The 24,881-nt window shown below is 38.9% G+C and overlaps 1 protein-coding gene across 5 annotated transcripts; it reads right to left on the reverse strand.

Moving 5' to 3' along the window:
- Positions 1-1,088: 1,088 nt before the first annotated feature.
- LOC308692484 (uncharacterized protein) lies at positions 1,089-23,107 on the reverse strand. 5 transcript variants are annotated; one of them, XR_014030344.1, is made up of 5 exons: positions 22,951-23,107; positions 16,804-17,131; positions 5,738-7,724; positions 1,629-1,734; positions 1,089-1,221 (listed from the first exon to the last, which is right to left on the reverse strand). XR_014030344.1 is itself a non-coding variant. In XM_081368536.1 (4 exons), the coding sequence occupies exons 2-4, from the start codon at positions 16,859-16,861 to the stop codon at positions 1,692-1,694; spliced, it is 1,878 nt and encodes a 625-aa protein (XP_081224662.1). In that variant the 5' UTR covers positions 16,862-17,131; positions 22,951-23,107; the 3' UTR covers positions 1,246-1,691. The 5 variants fall into 5 exon arrangements, 4 of the variants coding, with proteins under 4 accessions (XP_081224662.1, XP_081224659.1, XP_081224661.1 ...); XM_081368536.1 differs by lacking the exon at positions 1,089-1,221 and having other exon boundaries at positions 1,246-1,734; positions 5,738-7,514; XM_081368533.1 differs by lacking the exon at positions 1,089-1,221 and having other exon boundaries at positions 1,246-1,734.
- Between the last annotated feature and the right edge of the window lie 1,774 nt (positions 23,108-24,881).

The raw sequence follows: 24,881 nt of genomic DNA on the forward strand, positions 1-24,881 counted from the left end.
GATAAACAACATTGGCATGGTCAAAAAGTGGCAATATCAGCTGTGTGGCAAGTTTTTTCAGGGACAAAGTGTAAAACAGTTTATGGATTGAAATAAAACACAGGTTGCAAAAAAAATAATTGTGAAGAAGGTGGTCAATGTGAGGTTTTAATGTAATTTCAGAATCAAGTCATAAACCCAAGTACTTTATCAACCTCTATGCAGAGAAGTACCATCATTGCACGTTATAGGTATGTGATGCTGTGGGGCTATATTAATTTGAAAGGCCAAGGGAACTTTATTCAGAGTATCCATTAAATAACTGGCTTTTAAAAATAGAAATATGCCTGCCTCTATGGGAATTTAACATAGGGGTGTCCAGACTTATGCACCCTGTATTTTAAGTAACATTTAAGAAACACTATTCATTCAGAAAAAAAAAAGGTGTCCTTAAAGGTTGGAGATTTTCCTCATTTTTTTAATTAAAGCATTAAGACATTCATTTCCAAATGATGATTTTTTTTTTTTTTCATGGGTGTGTTCACTTATGCTAAGCACTGTATGTAGGGCCCAAACATAAACTCAAGCTCAGGGCCCCTAGACCCCTCAGTCCTGCCCTGATTCTATTTATTTGTGCTATTGTTTGCAACTTGTTCATTTGTTCTTTTTACTTGTTTTTATATTTATAAAAAAATACTTATTTTTTGTATTTTATTTTTTTGGTGGGTCCAGTGAATTTTCTTTGCAGGGCAAGTAAAAATCTGAACCAGAATGAACCTGTAGAAAAGCTCAATTGTGTTGAGCCCTGCAAATATCAAGACCTGACACTTTTTTTATAAAATAAAGTTTTGTTACGGGGAAAAAATAAAGTAATATTAAAACTAGGAATTTCACTTGGCCCGCCTTACATCTCAGAGCTGGAGCTTGAGCTGGTGTTGTTTAAAGTTCATAGTAATTGTTCTGACTTCAAGAAGCAAGAAGCCTTGTGGTGTGAATGAAACATCAAACTGACTTGAACAAACTCTTTGAAATGTATATATGATACTGCATATCAAGGGTGAAACTGTTAATAATGTAGACAGACAGCAATCTCATTCAATGTCAGTCATGTGTGGGTGAAATATTTAATTAGGCATTTAAAAGCTCCATTGAGAAATTTAAAACATGGAAAGTTTAAAAAGCAATCATATCAGGATACTTCATGACTTTCAGAACTAAAATTATTCCTGATTCAAGCAGAATCTGCAAAAAAAATAAAAAAGGACAATAACAATGAGATGTTGATAAAAGGAGTAAAGTGTTTAATCAATCATTATATGAAGAAAATACAAACATTAAGTAAAACTGAGAATTAGACAGATCTCTCTCTTTACTGACTTACAAGAGCCAAAACATCTCACGAGAAGAAAAGTGTCCAGTTTCAAAGATACATGAAAGTATATCTTGCATTTCCAAGAGTAGAATGTAAAAACAATGAAGAACGAGTAAAAAATAATATCAGATTCATGTCTCAAAAGTGTTATGGTCTCTTCTTCAGCTCCTGAACTTTGCCTTCAAAAGGTTTTTCCAGTGTGAATTTTCTGGTGCTCTTTCAATTCATCTATAGTGAAGGACTTCCTGCATTTCACTTCTTCCCAGTGTGAACTCACATGTGAATCTTCAGACTTGATTTTCATGTGAAGCGTTTCTTACACTGAGGGCAGGAGACAGATTTATTGCCTTCTGCTTTTCCTTTCTTGTTCACGTCCATCAGGTCTAAAAGAAATATTAAATCAAGTGAGTTTCAATGGACTATTTTATGCAAACAACTTGCTAATCATGTCTTACTCATGTAGCTATAGTGATGGGAGATCTCGAAACACTGCTTCACGAAGCTCAGACACCTTTATGAATCTTTGTTTCAAATCATGTTCAGATTTGTGGTGGTTCAGAGCATGTATCAAACTGCGAAAGTCCCGTGATTTCAGTAAAAGAGGCTTTGCTGCCTCATAACCGTTTCGAAATGTCAATGATCTCTGTGAACCCATCATGAGGCAAACCACTGAACAAGTGTCTATATGTTTTGCCTGATTTCTGATCTGTTTTAAACATTTGTAGACGTTTTAATTTGACTTTTGCATTATAATACAATATTAGTAGTTGATAGTCTCTTATTCGCCTGTTTAGCTGAGCAATCCATGCAAAAAAAAAAAAAAAAAAAAGAGCCCTGAAAATGTATTAAAACCCACATATTATACAGATACTTAACATTTATGATATTAAATGATTTGTTGATTGCATTTGATTGATCCTTAATAACACATTTGCAATAGTTTGTAAAAGGTGTTTTTAAGCATGTTTGGCCTGAGTTGTTGTTGCATTACACTGTATTAATAAAGTTCTATGTCAAAATAATTAAATATTTAATTAGTCTTTTTTTATTCTTGACCTGAAACAATGTAAATCTGGTGAGCGTCAGCATGACGAATGAAGGAAGAATCAAGAATAAACGGCAATCTCTTTGTTCTTCAGTATCATGATGTTACATTTTCTTAAATTGTTTCTGATGATCAAAACAAACTTAAATTAACTAGGGCTGAAAGAACCAATTGCTGAAGTCGATCATGAAAATAAACAATTAGTGAAGTTCACAATGTCATTTCGGGAGGAGTGAACCCATCTAATATTTGTGAACGAATCGTTCTTTTTGAAAGAATCTTTTAGGTGAACGAATCGTTCTTGTTCACGTAATCCATTGACTCATACAGTGGGGCAAAAAGGTATTTAGTCAGCCACCAATTGTGAAAGTTCTCCCACTTAAAAAGATGAGAGAGGGCTGTAATTTTCATCATAGGTACACTTCAACTATGAGAGACAAAATGAGAAAGAAAAATGCAGAAAATCACATTGTAGGATTTTTAATGAATTAATTTGCAAATTATGGTGGAAAATAAGTATTTGGTCACCTACAAACAAGCAAGATTTCTGGCTCTCACAGACCTGTAACAACTTTTTTATGAGGCTCCTCTGTCCTCCACTCGTTACCTGTTGAACTCGTTATCAGTATAAAAAAACACCTGTCCACAACCTCAAACAGTCACACTCCAAACTCCACTATGACCAAGACCAAAGAGCTGTCGAAGGACACCAGAAACAAAATTGTAGACCTGCACCAGGCTGGGAAGACTGAATCTGCAATGGGCAAGCAGCTTGGTGTGGAGATATCAACTGTGGGAGCAATTATTAGAAAATGGAAGACTAGGCCTGTCACGATAACAAATTTTGCTGGACGATAAATTGTCCCAGAAAGGATTGCGATAAACGAGAATATTGTCGTTCAAGACCATTTTCATCTAATATGGTGATAATGGCATAATAATGCAGGTACACATTTTCAAAGATATTTCTTAAGAATATTAAACATTGAAAACGGAAAAACATTTTAAATATCCACAAAAAAATGAACAAAACAACCAAAAACAATAAAAGCAATGGACTCTCAGTGTCTGTTAAGAAAAAAATTCACTTGAATAAATACCAAAAACAATAAATAAAATGGATGTAAACAAAACAAATATTAAACATTAGGCTCAGACATAAATAGTGATACATTCCATAACAGGCAAAAATGCCGGTTAGGACCTTTGTAAACAAAAAAAAAAAGCCTCAACAGGATACCACAGCATTTTGCACTGTCCACTTGTTATTTTGTCGACTAAACAAACGCTCGCGTGATTGTGTAATTTACTGTCGGGAAGACGGAAACTCGCTTTATTGCGTGTATATGCTACGCACTGAAAATACTTGGTTAGGATTAGAGGTGAGAAGTGTGTGTTTATTGCACGCCATAAAGTGCGTATGCACGCAAAAACTATTTTTGCCGTATAAATGGCACGTGAAATAACATTCGTGGTATAGACACGCATTTTCATGAGATCGAGCACGCTGTCGCGTTTGGCTTTGAAACCAATTCCATCTTTTTCTTTTTTTTTCCCTCCAACTCACAACTAGCGTCTTCTCTCTCTCCCGGCAGTCGCCACAAGCAGTCCCGCCGGCGCTTTCCCACACAAAGACCATGTGACTGACAAGCGCCGCGGCACCGCCTCCCCACACAAAGACCATGCAACTGACAAGAGAGTTCACTCCTCCTATACGCTAAGGAACCGAGAGTAGTTATCCAGTCTATTTGATAGAGAGAGAGAGAGAGAGAGAGAGAGAGAGAGAGAGAGAGAGAGAGAGAGAGAGAGAGAGAGAGAGAGAGAGAGAGAGAGAGACGAGGAAAACAAACAAGCATGCAAATGGAATTATCGCGGCCGGAAAAATTAGAGCTAATTTTTTTTAATCGTGCGATTAATTGATTTATTGACTATCGCGACAGGCCTATGGAAGACATACAAGACCACTGATAATCTCCCTCAATCTGGGGCTCTACGCCACCAGGGACTCAAATCCTGCAGTGCCAGACGTGTCCCCCTGCTTAAGCCAGTACATGTCCAGGCCCGTCTGAAGTTTCCTAGAGAGAATTTGGATTATCCAGATCCATTGGGAGAATGTCATATGGTCAAATGAAACAAAAATAGAACATTTTGGTAAAAACTCAACTCGTCGTGTTTGGAGGAGAAAGAATGCTGAGCTGCATCCAAAGAACACCATACCTACTGTGAAGCATGGGGGTGGAAACATCATGCTTTGGGGCTGTTTTTCTGCAAAGGGACCAGGACGACTGATCCGTGTAAAGGAAAGAATAAATGGGGCCATGATTTGGAGTGAAAACCTCCTTCCATCAGCAAGGGCATTGAAGATGAAACGTGGCTGGGTCTTTCAGCATGACAATGATCCCAAACACACCGCCCGGGCAAAGGAGTGGCTTCGTAAGAAGCATTTCAAGGTCCTGGAGTGGTCTAGCCAGTCTCCAGATCTCAACCCCATAGAAAATCTTCGGAGGGAGTTGAAAGTCCATGTTGCCCAGCGACAGGCCCGAAACATCACTGCTCTAGAGGAGATCTGCATGGAGGAATGGGCCAAAATACCAGCAACAGTGTGTGAAAACCTTGAAGACTTACAGAAAATTTTTGACCTCTGTCATTGCCAACAAAGGGTATATAACAAAGTATTGAGATAAACTTTTGTTATTGACCAAATACTTATTTTCCACCAAAATTTGCAAATAAATTCATTAAAAATTCTACAGTGTTATTTTTTGGATTTTTTTTCCCTCATTTTGTCCCTCATAGTTGAAGTGTACCCATGATGAAAATGACAGGCCTCACTCATCATTTTAAGTGGGAGAACTTGCACAATTGGTGGCTGACTGAATACTTTTTTGCCCCACTGTATTTCTCATCCACTGAAATCCCTCCCTCTACTATTAGCAGCACATGTGCAGCTCAGTAATAAAGCCAAATAATTTTTTTGTTACAAGTAAATATTTTTGTTGACTTAAGACAAAACACATAAGACACTCTTTTGCACCCCCTGCTGGCGTATTTATGTAATATGAAGAAATTGTCACTAAACGAATCAATAAATGAATCATTTTGGTGAACAAACTGAAAATGAACGATTCTCTGGAAAGAATTATCACCACTAGTACACACACACACACACACACTACCATCACGGTTCGACACGGTTAGCCAAGTGTGCTGAGAGTTCAGGGCCGAGAGCGGTTTGTAATTGTGCCGTGCCGTAACAGGCTCAAGTGGAAACACAACTGGAACCTTTTCCGAAGGTAGAAAAGCAGCTTTTGTTGCTCAGCACATAAAGATGAACTACTTACCGTGATCTCAGACTGCGGTGATGTGGTTTCTCCACTGTATGGAACTTCATGTGTCGCTTCAGGTGAGTTTTAATAGAGAAACTCTTTCCACACTGATCACACGCATGCAGCTTCTCTCTGCTGTGGATCCTCTCATGTGTTTTCAGAGCTGATGACTGATTGAATCTCTTGTCACAGTGTGAACACTTGTAAGGTTTTTCTCCAGTGTGGATCCTCTCATGCTTTTTCAGAGTTGATGAATCAATGAATCTCTTGTCACAGTGTGAACACTTGTGCGGCTTCTCTCCAGTGTGGATCATCTCATGTGTTTTCAGAGATGATGACCGACCAAATCTCTTGTCACAGTGTGAACACTTGTAAGATTTTTCTCCAGTGTGGATCCTCTCATGCATTTTCAGATGTGATGACCGACCAAATCTCTTGTCACAGTGTGAACACTTGTAAGGTTTTTCTCCAGTGTGGATCCTCTCATGTGTTCTCAAATTTGATGACATACTGAATCTCTTGTCACAGTGTGAACACTTGAAAGGTTTCTCTCCAGTGTGGATCCTCGCATGCATGTTCAGACTTGCTAAAATACTGAATCTCTTGTCACAGTGTGAACACTTGTAAGGTTTTTCTCCAGTGTGAATTCTCTCATGCATGTTCAGACTATTTGAATGACTGAATCTCTTGTTGCAGTGTGAACACTTGTAAGGTTTTTCTCCAGTGTGGATCCTCTCATGTGTTTTCAGACTTCCTATTTGACTGAATCCCGTGTCACAGTGTGAACACTTGTGAGGTTTTTCTCCAGTGTGAATCCTCTCATGCATGTTCAGACTATTTGAATGACTGAATCTCGCGTCACAGTGTGAACACTTGTAAGGTTTTTCTCCAGTGTGGATCCTCTCATGGATTTTCAGAGCTGATGATTGACTGAATTTCTTGTCACAGTGTGAACACTTGTAAGGTTTTTCTCCAGTGTGAATTCTCTGGTGCAGTTTCAAACAGTTCGAAGTAGCAAAAGTCTTTTCACACTCAAAGCACATGTACTCTCTCACATCAGCATGAGTTTTCTGATGTCTATGTAAACTTTGCAGCAGTGAAAAACTCTTTCCACACACAGAACATGAGTGTGGCTTCTCCTTCGTATGAACTGTCAGGTGTTTTTTCAGGGTTGATGCAGAGATAAATGTTTTCCCACAATGATCACATGGGAACGGCTTCTCTCCGGTGTGGATCCTCATGTGAAATTTAAGGTATGAAGAGTGACTGAAACTTTTCCCACATTGATTGCATGTGAACGGCTTCTCTCCGGTGTGAACTCTCATGTGAACATTAAGGCCTGCTAATTGCCTGTAACTATTCCCACATTGATTGCATGTGAACGGCTTCTCTCCGGTGTGAACTCTCATGTGAACCTCAAGAGCTGTTTTTCTTGAGAATCTCTGTTCACACTGATCACACATGAACGGCTTCTCTCCGGTGTGGATCCTCATGTGAACATAAAGGTGTCCTAATTGACTGAAACTATACCCACATTGATTGCATGTGAACGGCTTCTCTCCGGTGTGGATCCTCATGTGAACATCGAGACCATGTTTGCGTGAGAAACTCTTTCCACACTGAGTGCAGGTTGTAGATTTCTTGGCTCTTCTTTTCTTTAAAGTTGTCTTTTTAGTCTTTGAGCGACTCAAAGGTTTTTCTCCAGGTTTGACATGATGTTCCTCCTCCTCTTCACTCAGTTCTTCACTCTCCTCCTCCACTTCTCTCAGTTCTTCACTCTCCTCCTCCTCCACTTCACTCAGTTCTTCACTCTCCTCCTCTTCACTCAGTTCTTCACTCTCCTCCTCTTCACTCAGTTCTTCACTCTCCTCCTCTTCACTCAGTTCTTCACTCTCCTCCTCTTCACTCAGTTCTTCACTCTCCTCCTCCTCTTCACTCAGTTCTTCACTCTCCTCCTCCACTTCTCTCAGTGGTTCACTCTCCTCGTTCTCTTCTATCTGGTCTGAAATCAAAGAAAAACAAATTTTCTAATTTTCTAAATAATCTACTTAATTAAAAGAGAGAAATATGGAGTGAATGGAGATAAAAAATTATACCAGATGTAACAGACAACTGCTTTAAAATATTACATTAATTTATGTCTTTTTATAAATGAATTAAATGTCCCTGAAACTTTCCATGAGTGAGGTACACTGATCTTCCAGTTATTATTTTGTAAACATTATAGGCACAAATCCCATGTTTCTGTCGTGAGAACTATTAAATATATTTGATCAATGACACAATTATCTTACATGATATGAACATTAAAATACACAATACTGCCATATTTTGACACCAAATTTTAGATTGATATTCAATTATGTTAAAAACTACTCAAACGTTTAAATTATTAAGGGCCGTTCACACTAAACTTCTACTTCCATTAACTTCACACACGTGAAAGTGTGACAAGAAACAAGTGTAGCAAATTAGCTATATGAAATAATAATCAATAATAACTGGTTATAATTGATTATGAATATTTAGATCAGTAAATATAATTAACTTTATGTCGTCATTTAATATTACAATCAATTAACCTGTTTGTCCCGTGAACACTGTGTTAATTGCTTATTAATTCTAAGACATTTGGGAAATGTCTTTCTTACTTTACAGTACTACTAAGAGCAAAAAGTCAAGATCTATATGATAATTGACTCCAGATATGAGCTTGAGACACAGACAACTTTATGTGTGACATGAACAAGATTTTAGTAACTAGTCTAAGCACTCAAACATACACACACACACACATACATGCATGCATACATACAGTTTACCAGGGGAAAGAGAGCTGAAGCAGAATAAAGGAAAGCAAGAAGTTATAGCATTGTTTGAAATTCAGCAGATCAACAGCCTTGAGCAAACCATCAGTTTAGTTCTAACACGCCTTTCTTTAAAAAGGAGTAAGGACACTTAATGTATCAAATTGTAACACTTTCCCTTTTACATTTATGCTGGGGTGCCAGACATATGTATACTGTCAAAATTTCCTTCTTGTTAGGGTTGTTAGTCACATCAAGAAGGAGAGTGAACACAGGACACATGTAATCAATTCATTAACATGAATCCTTAATTTTGTAAGAGTAAACCCAAAGAAAAACCAACTACTACGACTCAAAATGCACATATTTTAGTATATTCACCATGACAGAGTACCAATTTTATCAAACCACACATCACCATTTGAATAATAATAAACATACACAAACCCAATAGAAACAACACAGCAAACAAAGCATGTTTCATTCATATCAAAACCCTCTTCACATAGTTCAAATAGTCTTGTTTTCGATTTCGAATGATTGTTTAAAGGAGAGATTAAGAGAAACAAAGTCATTTAGTCCATCATGGTTTCCACAATCTATAAGGGCAGTAAAGAAACCATCAAGTCAGATAATCCCGCAATAACCGCTCTTGATTAAAATATCCTATTACTCATGCTCCACTGCTTTACACGAGTCAACGATCAGCTCCGTCTTCACTCAGATACTTCAAATACCTTTGGAGGAGAACGCTTTATTCCCGTAGACTCTCTTGATGATAACTGGAACTCCATCCACACCGCAATCGCTCCCTTCGATTACCACAACAAACAGCAAGGTGTTCCGTATGCCCGTTGCTTACTAGTAGATTCAAAAAGCCAGTTTTATAAGTCTGCGTCGAACTCACGCTGTAGCTACGTTGTAGGCTGTGTGTAGCGCGTGTACCCTTCAGCGTACCATGACATGCACCTCTCCTCATCAGGGATCAAATTGTAGACCTGCTCAAGGCTGAGATGGGCTACAGGACAATAGGCAAGCAGCTTGGTGAGAAGGCAACAACTGTTGGCACAATTATTAGAAAATGGAAGAAGTTCAAGATGACGGTCAATCTCCCTCGGTCTGGGGCACCATGCAAGATCTCACCTCGTGGGGCATCAATGATCATGAGGAAGGTGAGGGGATCAGCCCAGAACTACACGGCAGGACCAGGGGCCTCATTTAAAAAACTTTGCGTAGGATTTGCGTCAGAATTGGCGTACGGATGAAACATAGGACGTGCGTACGCACAGAAATATTCGGATTTATAAAACCTTGCGCACGCACGTCCTACGCAGTTTTCCCTTAATAAATCACAATCAATTCTAAATGTAGCGCAGCTTTTGCAGCTTCATGTCACGCCCATAGTTGCCCATAAATAGTCCGTGAAACACCCAGAATTAATATTCATCGATAGCGAAATCATGGCAAACAAAGAGAGGAAAACCAAGAAACGTAACTTCACTCACGTCATTACGCATTGTGATGGCATCATGGCATTTTATTACCATCCATTTGATTGCATCTGACAAGCTACAGATGTGTTATGAGGATGAATTGCATAACATGCCAGTATTATTGCAGAACATTTCACTTTTCTTTTTGCAAATATGTTAATTTGAATTTCTGTTGTAATTGTCGTTTGATTTTGTTTGTTTTACACTGCAGATCGATCAAACGGGTGTTCGTGTAGGCTGTTAATTGTAAGACTTGCTTTGTGAAGTCTTCATGTTATTACAGTATGAGAGGCAGTATTGCCATTTCTTTTACAAATCAGTTTCACACACTTTCACGCGTTTCTTCCATCTGCCGACGGTGTCGCCATTTCTCATTTCACCCGTTTTTGTGCGTACGCCTGGGTCAAAGCTTGCGTGAAGGACCGCACATTTTCCCGTCAAGTTTGCTTTTTATAAATACCAATTATTGCGTAGAGAGCGGTGTACGCCTTCTTTTGTGCGTACGCAACGTTTATAAATGAGGCCCCTGGTCAATGACCTGAACAGAGCTGGGACCACAGTCTCAAAGAAAACCATTATTAACACACTAAGCCGTCATGGATTAAAATCCTGCAGCGCACGCAAGGTCCCCCTGCTCAAGCCAGCTCATGTCCAGGCCCGTCTGGAGTTTGCCAATGACCATCTGAATGATCCAGAGGAGGAATGGGAGAAGGTCATGTGGTCTGATGAGACAAAAATAGAGCTTTCTGGTCTAAACTCCACTCGCCGTGTTTGAAGGAAGAAGGATGAGTACAACCCCAAGAACACCATCCCAACCGTGAAGCATGGAGATGGAAACATCATTCTTTGGAGATGCTTTTCTGCAAAGGGGACAGGACGACTGCACCGTATTGAGGGGAGGATGGATGGGGCTATGTATCGCAAGATCTTGGCCAACAACCTCCTTCCCTCAGTAAGAGCATTGAAGATGGGTCGTGGATGGGTCTTCCAGCATGACAACGACTCGAATCACACAGCCAGGGCAACTAAGGAGTGGCTCCGTAAGAAGCATCTCAAGGTCCTGGAGTGGCCTAGCCAGTCTCCAGACCTGAGCCCAATAGAAGATCTTTGGAGGGAGGTGAAAGTCCATTTTGCCTAGTGACAGCCCTAAAACCTGAAGGATCTGGAGCAGGTCTGTATGGAGGAGTGGGCCAAAATCCCTGCTGCAGTGTGTGCAAACCTGATCAAGAACTACAGGAAACATATGATCTCTGTAATTGCAAACAAAGGTTTCTGTACCAAATATTAAGTTCTGCTTTTCTGGTGTATCAAATACTTATGTCATGCAATGAAATGCAAATTAATTACTTAAAAATCACACAATGTGATTTTCTGGATTTTTGTTTTAGATTCCGTCACTCACAGTTGAAGAGTACCTATGATACAAATGACAGACTTCTACATGCTTTGTAGAAGTGGGAAAACCTGCAATATCAGTATCAGTTATGTATCAAATACTTGTTCTCCTCACTGTATACTCTTGAAGCTACAGATTTTCTGAGGTGATCGCAATAATCACAATGACCATGTAGTGTGTAAGTTCTGGTTTGATATTTTTAACTGTGTTTCTGTAGATGTTCAGTGTGGATGTTGTGTGTGGAAGGAATGTCCTGTTTTGTGCTGTATTGAATGGAACATTCTAAATACAATTGTATAAAAACAAGGGACTTTTTTTAAAAGAAGAAGTCGATAATGATGTCGTGTGTTTGCGGGGGGGGGGGGGGGGGGTTATCTGGACCATTTTTTTTTTATCTATTTGTGGACACAACTTCAGCAGCTCATTCCCAAATTGTGATTTGGCACTCTTCCTCATGTAACCGTCTTTGTCAACCAAGAAGAATGCAGAGTTGGTGATCTCATGCTGGAGTAGCTCCTCAACTGTGAACTGTAACTGGCAATTCCTGTTGCTTAATAGGTTGACTGTTTTTTAGCCATTTTCTTTATATCAAATCAGAATGCTTACACTCTTTTATGACCTTATAATCATGGTCATTGTGATCACCTCAGAAAATCTGTAGCTTCAAGAGTTTATATATACACATATTTAATGAGATATTGCCTAATTTGCATATTTTATTTTTAAGATAAAATGCAATACAAAAAGTATTTGTCTTAATATGAAGACTAAACTGGTAGAAATGTATGAGGATATCTATAAAGGGAAGAAAAAGTCCCATTCACCTGTAGTGTGATAATATTGTCACAGGTTGTGGTCATTTTCAGGACTTTCATCCCATTTAGAGATTTTGGCACACATCCCACGTTGTTCAATGAGGTCATATTAGTCTATAACAGTTGAGATATTCTCCGCTAAATTAAGTGCATACAAATCTTACCCAGGACCTCTACTCAGGGTTCCTGCAGGTTTCAGTTAGTCAAATTTAAGACCTTTTTAAGACACTTTAAGACCTTAAAGTCCCTGTAAAGTCAAAATTAAGTATGTGTTCTGAGTTTGTCACACCACAGAAAAATGTGTTATTAGCCACCCAGCCAAATTTTAATGATAAAAAAGCCGGCAAGTACATAAAATAAGCGATCAAAATCTTGAAAAAATTAGCAGTAGTCTCTGCTCTCAAACGCTGGGGGCGTGTCCACTGGCTGCGCTGAAACCACGCCCACTCGCGCGAAAGCTCGCTGCAGTCGACTCACAACAACACTCAACTGTCACCGCTAGAGCCGGAAAGGATGCTCCTAGCAGCTTAATTTCTTTTACAAAGCCATACATGTTCGAGCCTGGACTACCTACTCTAATTATAACATAAGCACACAAGGCAACTTACACTCATTGGTGGGCACGCACTGCCGATGATGGCACCAGTTGTCGGCGCGACGGGAGGATGAAGGCCGAGGCGGAAGATAGTCGGTTCGGCCACATTCACCAGTAACAGCGGATTATCAGTGAATGAATCCCAGTTGTCTCCGGCGAAAGTTTATAAAACTATCCCGTGTAAAATGATCACTACAGAGGCGGGTTTTGGCGGTGATCCTCAGCTCTCCATCAAGGTGGCTCTTCACAAAATGAATCCACCTCTTGTTGATATGATAGTTTTTCGGAAATTTAAATAAGGACACCGATCTGTTTTGTACGTGATCGCATCCAGGTAATACGCATTTCCGTGACGAAGGCATAGCTAGCTAGCAAACTGTAGGATGTAGTAGTAACTAATAGTACTGACAGTAACTCGCGATTGAGTTGCAAACTAAATTGTTAATTTTCATTCCAGGGCAAACTAACCCTCAAGTTAAAAAAGGCGCAAAGAAGCGGGAGTTCTTTGGGCGCGCAAATTTAAGACGACGGGCACGATGGGTAGGCTAATATAATTTTTGTATTCAAATAATAGCAAGCTATTTTTTTTTCTTAATTTATATAGTTCTGATTTCTGTTCTGGTTCTTTTGTTTTATGGTTACTCAGCTATGTTGCTCTTATTTTTGTTTTATTTTATAATACATGTTATATCGTTTAATGTTGTTCTTCTGTAAAGCACTTTGGTCTGTTCTAAATGTGCTAAATAAAATTGAATTTGAAATATTTATCAGAGTAATGTTTCATTCTTTCTAACCATATACTGCGCTGTTTTTGTCTTTGTCACCACAAAATGCCTTTTTTTTTCTGAATGTGATATTTCCTGTTCAGTTTTGGGGGCATAAATAAATACATTTACTTGTAAACTGAAGGATGTAGTTTACTTTGAATGACATTTTGATTAAAAAACATATTTAATTGCAACCCTACATGGTCTCTGTCTGAAAGGAGTCATTTAAAAATTCAAGCACAGTACAAGCATGATAAACTAGCATAGAATCTTGCTGTACATAAAGCAAGATTGATTTTATATTGTTTCTATGTTGATTCAATGTTAAATAAGTGATTTAATTATGGTTGAAATAATATTGATTTTAAGACCATATTGATTGATTTTTCATCGTTGAAATAACATTATGTTGGTGCAAACCTGATGAAAAATCCATGTTAAATTTCAACATTGATTCAATGATCTTTCGGTTAATACATTAAAGGTATAGCGGAGGATTTTCTTTTTCCGGGTGGGTAGTGTAAACTATTGGTCCACCTAAGTGTCAATCATTCTGGTGATATGTTTACGTAAGGCCGTCGTACGTGCTCGTCCCTTAGTTTTCGCTTTCTGCGCATGCGCACTTTCAGGTGTTTATGTGTGGTGAGCTAGAGCTAAGCCATTCATTGAAGCTCGCCGTTTCACCGGGTCCTTTGAAAATGTCTGAGGGTCGCAAGAGAAAAAGTTTGTACGAACTGTATGAGAAGAAGAGAAAGGCCTCAGAAGAGAGAAACAAGATCAGAGTGTTTTTGGGAGATTGTTTCACACGATGGCGTGCGCTGAAAACACAGGTTGGGTTTCCCACTGATGCCTCAGTCGCGAAGTTTCTACTCGACAGGTAAAGTTTGGCATGCTATTTGGTAGTGATGTATGTCTCGAGACCGGTCTTGGTCTCGAGACCGGTCTCGAGACCATTTTTACGTGGTCTCGGTCTTGTCACGGCCTTGACGGTCTTTGGTCTTGGTCTCGGACCTCTTGGTCTTGGTCTCGGACCTCTCGGTCTTGTCTAGGTCTCGCTGTCTCAGACCGACATAGTGGTCGGGGGATTTAGCAAAATACAATACTACAATATCCACGACGACACAACGTTCGATAATGCAATTATTATCCGCAACGGAACGGATTGAAGCGCGAGTGCTGACATTGTGCGCGAGTGCTGACATTGCGGCGTGTGCGCGAGCCACACGAGAAAACATTTTATCCGCGCCACTGATCGCAGCGGCAACGAGCACTTTGATCACTTGGTTTAAAAAACACATATCAGTGACATGATGGGTTTTAACTTCATTCAGGAGTCATTCATATTGGGTAACTGCACAACTACACAACTGACAGATGACTTTGAGCGCACCGCCAACGGTGTGTGTGTTGTGTGTGTAACCATAGCGACAAAACGACCAACTTTCGGATCCCGCCTATAATTTCGTTTTTAAAAATGTAATTATGTATTTAAAAGTTGCAGAATGGGTTCATTTGGAGTCTGAGACTCCGAAATCGGCAGAGATAGGCAGGCATTTGCTTGGATGAATTTGTGTCTTTGATATCTCTCTCTCTGTGTGTGTGTGTGTGTGTGTGTGTGTGTGTGTTGTGTTGTTGTTTGATTACAGTATTGTATTTAAGATGGTGTTAGACTAAATAAATGGTCTTTTAAATATCATCTGCATATCTCCGTTGTGTTGACTAAACATTAGGCCTAATCCAAGTTTATAATTGTGTATCTTTAATTTGATGTTATACGATTTAATCTACACATTAAGTATAATTTCAATTGGTTACATATTTCTCATTCTTTAGACAGTTGTTGGAGGAGCAAGATGGTTTTGGAGGTGTTTGATGTTTTGTCAGATGAACCAGTCAGTACCAGTCATGTCAGTCCTCAACAGTACACTAAAGTTAAGGGAGTCTCAATCCTCTAATTGTGCAGTAACAGCCGTCATGCAATTGCTACACATAGTTGATCTCACCCAGTCTGCAAAAAACATTTACAATGAGCTCACAGTCACACACATGACATGGTTTGTCTCTGTATTGTTCTGCCTGTGTAGTTGAAGTAATACCATCTAATATGTATTGAATGTAAACTGTGGCTGAACCCTATGCTGCTGTTCTTGAATTCACAAGTTATTGCTTAGCTTCAACTAGTCTGTTTTTTCACCCTCCTAGTGCAGCAGATTAGTAAAAAAATCACTATCCGGTCTCGACTTGGTCTCGGTCTCGACTTGGTCTTGGTCTCGACTTGGTCTGTCTTGGTCTCGATACCCTCTGGTCTTGGTAGTGTCTTGGTCTCGGTTTAGGCGGTCTTGACTACAAGTCTACTATTTGGAGAAAAAGTGCAAATCTTCTTTTGGAAAGTAATCTTGTATGAGTGATGCCGACAGCAACTTGTAAACAGCATGCACGAGGAGAACCTTGCACACGTATAAGCGTTCCCTCTCGGGAGCAGGTAGTGTGTTGCGCATGTGCATTTTTTCAAAAAGTGGAGAGGGCGGTTCTTATCTAAAATTCGGAAAGATCCTCCGCTATACCTTTAACATGATTCAATGTAGATTCAATGTTGGTCTGCTATCTGGGGTCGTTGCTATGCAACTCCACAATGACAAAAAAGTTTTAGTGGCTAATGGATTTCCACCGCTGAAAAACACTTGCTGTAGCTCTGTTACAAGATTTATTTACGGAGAAGAGAAAAACACCCGAAGTGTTTGGGTGCACACGCATCCTTCATGTCTTTTTTCATGTTGCTGCGTCTGGAAAAAAACGAGCGCGTGAATTTCAAGATCAAGTGAATTTCACTGCGAGAAAGAACACAAATGTTTGCAGTAAAGCGGAGTAGATTGTAAATTTCTACATTTTGGAATGATTATTATTTGTTATACATGTTTGTAAAAATATGCACAAAATTTAGGTCAAATTCTGGTAAAATTGTTACAAATTGTAAACCATATATAAAATAAATGTAAAATAAAACAGTTAAAATATTTAAATAGAGTTTGACTTGATGTTGACAATCAATATGAAACCTCCCTTTACTGACCAGTTGTATAAAAAAAAAAACAGAAACCTTTGCAGACATTTTACAGTTGAACTGTTTATCTAAATGTGATGAAGTGCTTGAATGTTTCTAACATGAATGTTCTTCAGCATCATGAATGAATGAAGAATAAACACCAACCTCTTTGTTCTTCAGGATCTTCAGTGTGTTTCATTCTGCAGGGTTCTGGATCACTCATGTTCTCACTGTCCTCTTTAATAAACTCAGTCTTTGCAGATTTCAGCTCTTCCTGATGCTCTGATGCTCGTCTTCACTTGTATCTGATGGGAATTTACAGCATTTATTGGAGAATTACAGCGGGAGGAGCTTCACTGGTGATGTAATTACAATGGGAGGGGCTTCACTGATGATGTGACTGATGTGGGAGGAGCTTCACTGATGATGAATTACAGTGGGAGGAGCTTCACTGATGATGTGACTGCTGTGGGAGGAGCTGATCTGCCAAAATCTAAAATATATCAGTTACAGAGTTTGATTTTAGGCTCATGGACAACAGAATATAATAATGTAATTTTTTCCAAATATAAATAATGGTAAGAAAAAGAGTTAAGCATAAACAGAAGTAAATCTACAGATTTGTCACTATCAAATCCCCTCAGTCTGCTGACACCAATGAAATGAGCTTTAAGTGTCAATTTACAGGAGATCTGAAGACATCAGCATAATAAATGAGGTGAAAACAGGAACTATTGTCATGAAATAAAGAGTGTTTTCAGCAGATCTGTTAATATTGATGAGCCTCAGACTATCAACACTCATTCAACAAGCCATTCAGGATCATCAGCAGATCATCTCACTTTATTCTGAGTGTTTGCTATATTGATAGACAATAGTGTTTTTCACAATGTAACATGGATAGATCATCAATAATAAAACAAATTAATTTAATAAATAGGCCTAACCTATCTTTATGAAGCTCTACAGGCAAAAAAGTACAACACCATAATATGTGAATCTAAATATAGTTTGACTTTATAAAAACTAGGGCTGCACGTTTTCAAGTTTTTCATTAACCGTTAACCGAGGCCCTTAGCGGTTAATACTCGGTTAACCATAGTGTGCGCGCCGCAACCCCGAGATATTTGCGGGTGGGACATGTCCCCACCACTTTTGAAACATCTTGCGGCACAAATGTACCAATACAAATAAAAGAAAAACTCCAGTTAACTAGCAGAGCATTCATTTTTTAAATAAGAGGCGATCTAGGAATAAAAAGCTGTACGAGAATAGTCGGCCTTCACTGAAGAGCTATCTTCACAGGTAAGAAAAACAGTTTGATAATTATTATTAATTCGTGGCCACGAAATAATTCACCTGAATATTCACCAATTAACAAAAATAGGTATTTAGCATTCACTCATTAATAGTATCAAACTGTTTTTGGCCACGTTGTAGGCTAATTCGTTAAATCAAAATGAGGGAGGGAATTACTCCAACGTGTCCACCATTTATTAAAACGAGTGAACAAATAAGTCGTCGTAACAACTAATTATTTAGATCAGTGGACAGGGCGCATAAGAACAAACAGAGAGAGAGAGCTCCGGTGTCGTGCCGAATTTTGACCCCCGCCGAATTATTACCCCCCTAGTATTGGTAGGTTTAGGATTAGTTGTGGGGGAGGGGCTAGGATTAGGGGTGGGGTTAGGATTAGGCAATCAGGTACTGACTTCAATGAGGGGGGTAATAATTTGGCAGGGGGTCGAAATTCGGCACAACACCGGCCGTGCGCACACTCTTACCGCCTTCAAACAACACGAGCGCTGTATTGCTCTCTCTCCCTCGCGCATATCAACACAATAGTAAAAGGTCGAAAGACCAATTGTGTTTTATAGATTAGTAGTTTGTTCATATAAAGTGTTTGATTAGCAAGTACATGTTTAGGAAATGCATAATACAAATTGTATGGGTTAATGTAACGGTAAACGGACTCTGCGGGTAAAACTGTTGTGATGAAACTGTAAAAAAAAATTACAACTAAATTCAATGCACGCCATTGACGCCACTTAACCGAGCAAAATGTTTCACTCGGTTACGCAATTTTTAACGGTTAATTGGTTAATCATGGACACCCCTAATAAAAACTATTAATTGCAATAAAGTAATTCCATCATTAACATGTTACAGATTTGTGTCTAAACTCTAATATAAAGTGTTAGAATATACATCAATTTTAATAAGTAAATGTAATCTTCCAAAGATAAATGTCGGTACTATTAAAGTGTGAAAGGGACTTTTTCAATCACAGCTAGCTGTTGTTCTGCCTCTGGATATAGTCCAATCGGCGTTAAAGGGATAGTTCACCCAAAAATGAAAATTCTGTCAGTAATTACTCACCCTAATGTTGTTCCAAACCCGTAAGACCTTCATCATCTTCGGAACACAAATTAAGATATTTTTGCTTAAATCTGAAGGCTGTCTCACTCCTCAATAGGCTTCTAAGGGAATGAAACTTGCTGGCCCAGAAAATGTATTAAATATAGTCCAAATGACTACAGTGGCTCAAAAGTTTATAAAGCGATGAGAATATTTTGTGCGCAAAAAAAAAAAAAAAAAAAAGACTTTATTCCACTTTTCATTTTCTTCTTTCTGGGCCTCGAGTTTTTTCACATAGTATTTTAGCGTAGCACGTATGTGTTGTACGTCACATGTAGGGTTGGGTATCGAGAACCGGTTCCATTTTAGAACCGGTAACAAATTCCCAAAAACCGGGTATTCGATAAGACGCACGCATTTCGATTCCTCTTATCGATTCCTGACTATCCGTTATTTCAAATGTAGGCGCGCAGCAAGCACGTTCATAATAGAAGCGACATGGGCCGTGGGCGCGACGAGCATACGGTGCGTGGCACTCGTTTTTGCGGGCGCGCGCCTATGCCTCATCGAGATGAAAATCTCAACTTTTCAGAATGGCGCAAGCGGTGCGCAGGTCAAGTGACAAAAACCAACCGACCTTTCTGTAACATCAAACGCTCGGCTGAACAGCTGATCATATCTGAACAGGGCGGGTTTTTATTTCTGAATGGTTGGGTTGCATAGCAACGACAGACGCCACGGGAACGCAAGCGCTTGTGGAAAGAAGGAGAAAGCGCCGTGGCCGTGCTTTTCCATGCATTTTTAGACGCGATATGTGAACGGTCCCTAATTCAGGAATCTATGTGGCTTAAAATCATTTTTGTTTTGTTTAAAATGGAGAACACGATTACATACATCAGACAACTACTCAGAATAACATGTTTAGTCTAATAGTCTATTTTTTAAAAAAATAGTTTGAATAATTAATTCAAACACTATTCATTTGTCTCATAAATACTTGTTTAGTGAATGAATGATTCGCCGTTTTTGACCGAATCTCTCAAGTCTAATTCAATAAATAATTAAATGAAAAAAAAAAAAAAAAGATTTTTGCCACACTGCTGGAGTAATAATGTAATCAACACCTTTAAATATGAAGAGACTCCTTTCACTTTAGCCATTTTATTGGTTATTGCTTAAAATTGGCAAGAATAAAAGGTAGAAATATTTTTTCTTCAAGTATTTGACCTTTTTTTTCTCCCTCCAAAAAATATTGGAATCGGAAACAAGAATCGATAAGAACCGGATTCGATAAGCAGAATCGGAATCGCTAAAAATGAAACGATACCCAACCCTAGTCACATGTAGGCTCACTATTGGCCGATGTTGGTCATGTGTGTGATGCGTGGTGCAACACAGAAGCGCTGCGCAAATTTACTACGTGAAAAAACTCGCGGCCCAGAGAGAAGGAAATGAAAAGTGGAATAAAGTCGTTATTTTTTTATACACAAAGTATTCTTGTCGCTTTATAAACTTAAGATTGAGCCACTGTAGTCACTTGGACTATATTAACAATCTCTTTAATAACTTTTCTGGGCCAGAAAGTTATAATGTCTTAGAAGCCTATTGAGGAGTGAAACAGCTCTCAGATTTAATCAAAAATATCTTAATTTGTGATGCGAAGATGAACAAAGGTTGGTCTTACGGGGTTGGAACAACATGAGGGTGAGTAATTAGGCTACTGACAGAATTTTCATTTTTGGGTGAACTATTTAAGGCAACAGCCTCTTTTTGGGTGATTTCACTCTGGCCGAGAATCGCCCAGTGTTCCCATGGACTTCCATACAATTTTTTTTTTTTTTTTTAACTGCAGGCACTGAAATGCATTCTCTATGGGTTCTTGTTGGGCTAGCACTAATGTGCTTTCGTCATCATATGTAACCTTAACTTGTGCAGTGATTGGTGGAAACAAATATACCTCTATTAATAATCTTTAAGATGAAGTGCAATAATCAATTCTCATTTATACGAACCGATATCGATTCTTAAATCGATTAGTCATCCTGTTTGCAGTTGATGAATGAATAAAACATTGTAGCGCACATCACATCCAATAAAACAATAATCTTTATGCTTTGTTACTATTGATATGAAACAAAGTCTCAGATTTCAAATTACATCCAATTAATTTTCTTAAGAAATTCAAAAACAAACAATATCGTTTTCACGCTGTGGTGTGAGATCGCTCTGGCTCAGCTCAAGAGAAGCAGCAGCACATGATCTTCTCTTCCACCTATAATAATACTAGTTACAGCGCGAAATAAACATGAATGAGCATCTGAAAGTGTGTTAGAACAGTGGTTCTCAAACTTTTTTGGTCGCGCCCCCCTTTAAACCTTTAAAAAAATCTGACGCCCCCCCCCCCTCCCAATTTTTTTAAATTATATATATATATATATATATATATATATATATATATATATATATATATATATATATATATAACTTTTTTTTACAATGAAAAACGTGCAATGATAAACTTACAAGTGTCTTTGATCTAGGAAATTATTGAAGGCCTGCTTTTTGTATTTCTCCTTGAAAAATGAAAAATACAAAAATTACAAAATAAAATAAAAACGTGCAATGAAAAACAGGAATAGTTTTAATTTGTCATGTCATTGAATCAACAGTAAGAGAGAATAATAAACCAGAACTTTAACTTTTAATTTATAATTAAAAGTTAATATATAGCAGCTTTGGAGAGTGCCTCACGAGCTCAGCTTCTGGTTGGTCTTCTTACCAGAGCGCGCACAGCAGCGGAGTGCCGCGCGTTCACAATAGCAGCTCGTGATTCGGTCCGCTGAAGAGGTTTTTTTCTTTGGCGAGCAACTTCAATGTTGGGCTTGTTCCAACGGTCTGAAGAAGAACGATTCAGTGCCGTTCGTTGCCGAACTTGCCGCTTTATAAAAGAAGAGCGCTAGCACTACCGCTTTCACGCACTTGAACGCGTAACGTAACGGCTATATTTTTATTTATTTATTTTTTGCTGATCTCCCGCGCCCCCCCTGCAGTAACCTTGCGCCCCCCCTGGGGGGCGCGCCCCACACTTTGAAAACCACTGTGTTAGAAGATAGAGTACAACTTATTGAAATCTGTATCATGTCACATGGAATCGCTCAATCAGTGTTTCAACCGTGGAAAAACGTAAACAATGTCATGTAACGTCACATTTACCTCAGAAAAACCATATCCAATGACCGTTAGCTCGTTAGTCAGCAAGAAAACTAGAGAGAAGCATTTTGCTAAATATATGCACCATATTACATATTCATTATACATTTTTTAATGTTCTGCTATATTTAATGCATGTTTGAATAAATCTGGCACGTTTTTATGACAGTCACCATTTAAATGTTTATAGGCTATAACTTTATTATAATAAAAATAAACAAAAGTGTAATTTAAGTGTTAATATACAAATCAGTTCATTTTTACCTCCAATAATATAGGCTAATGAAGCTTAGTAGGCTACAACACTCCCATAGTTTACAGCATTAGTTATAAGAGATTTGTTTTTCTTGAGAAAATGTGCCATGTATACCTGATATCTAAAATAATCAATATTGAATCGAATAGGAATCGAAATCAAATCGAATTGTGAAATTTGTGTCAATACCCAGCCCTAACATTCTACATCTGTAAATGTTAGAAAGTCAAGCAAATATTTCCATTTTGCGGTCAGGAGTGGAGGAGCTTCTGCAGGCTAAACTTCCGTGAAAGAGCACCGAACAGACGGAATGCTCGCTGCTGCTGCACTAAATGTTTATTTCAGTAGGAAGACGCCAGAAAAGACGCACAAGTATTGCTATGATCGATGAAAACAGTATAGAAATGAGTCTGTCGCTTAATCAAACTGTATAAAGTGTGTTTGAAGGTTGTGTAAATATGAGAAATACCGTGAACTGCTCTCCTCACCTCAGAAGACTCTACGCTGAAACTTCATGAGGGAAAAAAACGGCGCGAGCGGGCGATGACGTCATCGGCATCTAAAGCACGCGCGCACGGGACACCCCCGCAGCCAATGAGGGCCACGCAGATTCACATTCTTCTTCTTGCTTCTTCTTCTTCGTCTTCTTGCTTTACGGCGGATCGTAGACTTATAAGCGCATTACCGCCACCTATCTTTGAAATGGACCATTTACACTCTACATACAAACTCCTGACTAACCTCACAACTCAACTTCAAACACCTTCAACCTTCCCTTTCTCTTCTCTCTCCTCCACCCTCTCAGAGTCTTCATAGAGTTTAGATTCACATATTTACTTGTAGCATTCGATTAGTACTATTTTAGAACTGAGTGACTCCAGTCCAGTTACTAAATGTGAAAGGAACTTTTTTTAAATGAAGCACAACATAGGAAGAATTATGCTGATAGAGCATCCTGTATTTTATTGTATTTTAATGACTATTTAACTGATCATGTAGAATAATACATAAACGGACGTATTCAATACATCATAGGTTGTTAAATATATACATTAGCCTAAATCACTTTATTTGATCACCTAACATGCATACTTTTATTGCCTCAAAACCAACCTCAAAGCCATATATATAATATAGGAGAAACTGTGAGCCATGCACTAATGGACTGTTTATGTCGTCGTACAGAAAGAAATCTCATGTACTCAGAGCTGTCGGAAGCTGGTGTAATGGTGCAGCATAAATGCGAAGAATTTACTTTAACTCTTTATTGACAGGTGCAGAGCAGACAACACATGATTACAGCATCTTCATGACAGACTCATAGATATCATACATAAACGCTATGTCTCGTGCGCGCTGCTGGCCAATGGAGGTCGACGTCCGCACGTGGCGGGCGGCCATCATGCCACAGGCAGCTCAGTCACTTGTTTAATGCATGTACTTTTAAATAACCATAACTTGCTCAATTTTCTACCGATTTTCAAACGGTTTGGTTTGTTATAAACGTCAGAGATGTAGTTATGACACTGCATACATATGAATAATTATAACATACATGTTCAAGCATTCGGAATTATAGCCACGTTAAAAACGTTTGTAAGAAACCAAACCAAACCCAATCCGTCAAGATTTCAGCGAGATAAGAGGATTTGTGTGCGTGCTGATCACTCACCTCACATTAAGCCTGCCTGTGACAAGATGGCCGAACGGTGATGCCGGAAGTGACTGCGCCATAAGACATATTGGGTGCTTCTCAATATCCCTCCTCGTCTCCTCTCTCCTCCGTCCTCCATCCTATGACCCGGAAACCGATCGAGCTCAGCCATCTTGAAGGACATCTCAATTCTCTAATTGCACGGCGAGGAGTCGAGGATCGAGGAGTGAGGAGGCTTCCTGAGGAGTCATGAGCGAGGATACACAGGTGGATCCTATGCGGAAGAGTTTTATCGACTAAAACGTGACGCACGTATCAATCCTCCTCCCCCTTCACATCGGTCACAATAATTTGGATTTATACTTTCATTTTGCAGTTTATTTAAACCACACACCTCACATATTTCAACAGGGTATCTTTCTTTATTATTATTTATTATGAATTTCTTAAATAAACAAATTTCAACAACATGAGGGCAGATCCTCTGAGCGCTGCTGATGACGTGATGAAGTGACGCTCGAGTGATCAAGGATTCCAATACAAAAAGCTTTCATTCGATCCCTCCGTCCTCGCGTCTTTTCCTTGCAGCCTTCCCTCGCATCCTACAGGGGGCGGAGCTGAGACGCGAGGAAAGGAAGCGAGGAGAGGAAACGAGGATGCACAAATAAGAATTGAGAAGCACCCCTAGCGTTTATATGTGATATCTATGGACAGACTGACCTGGGAACAACACTTATTCTCTACCCCAGTAAATCAGGAGAAAAG

The sequence above is a fragment of the Scardinius erythrophthalmus genome (genome assembly GCF_964197995.2).
Source record: "Scardinius erythrophthalmus genome assembly, chromosome: 1".
Lineage (NCBI taxonomy): Eukaryota > Metazoa > Chordata > Actinopteri > Cypriniformes > Leuciscidae > Scardinius > Scardinius erythrophthalmus.

Excerpts from the sequence above, each read along its gene's own strand:
- LOC308692484 (XM_081368533.1), bottom strand. The coding sequence starts at position 16,861 with ATGAGTGATCCAGAACCCTGCAGAATGAAACACACTGAAGATCCTGAA. Across the intron at positions 7,725-16,803 it reads AGATCCTGAAGAACAAAGAG|ACCAGATAGAAGAGAACGAG; the intron begins GTTGGTGTTTAT and ends CTTTGATTTCAG. Across the intron at positions 1,735-5,737 it reads CACCGCAGTCTGAGATCACG|ACCTGATGGACGTGAACAAG; the intron begins GTAAGTAGTTCA and ends TATTTCTTTTAG.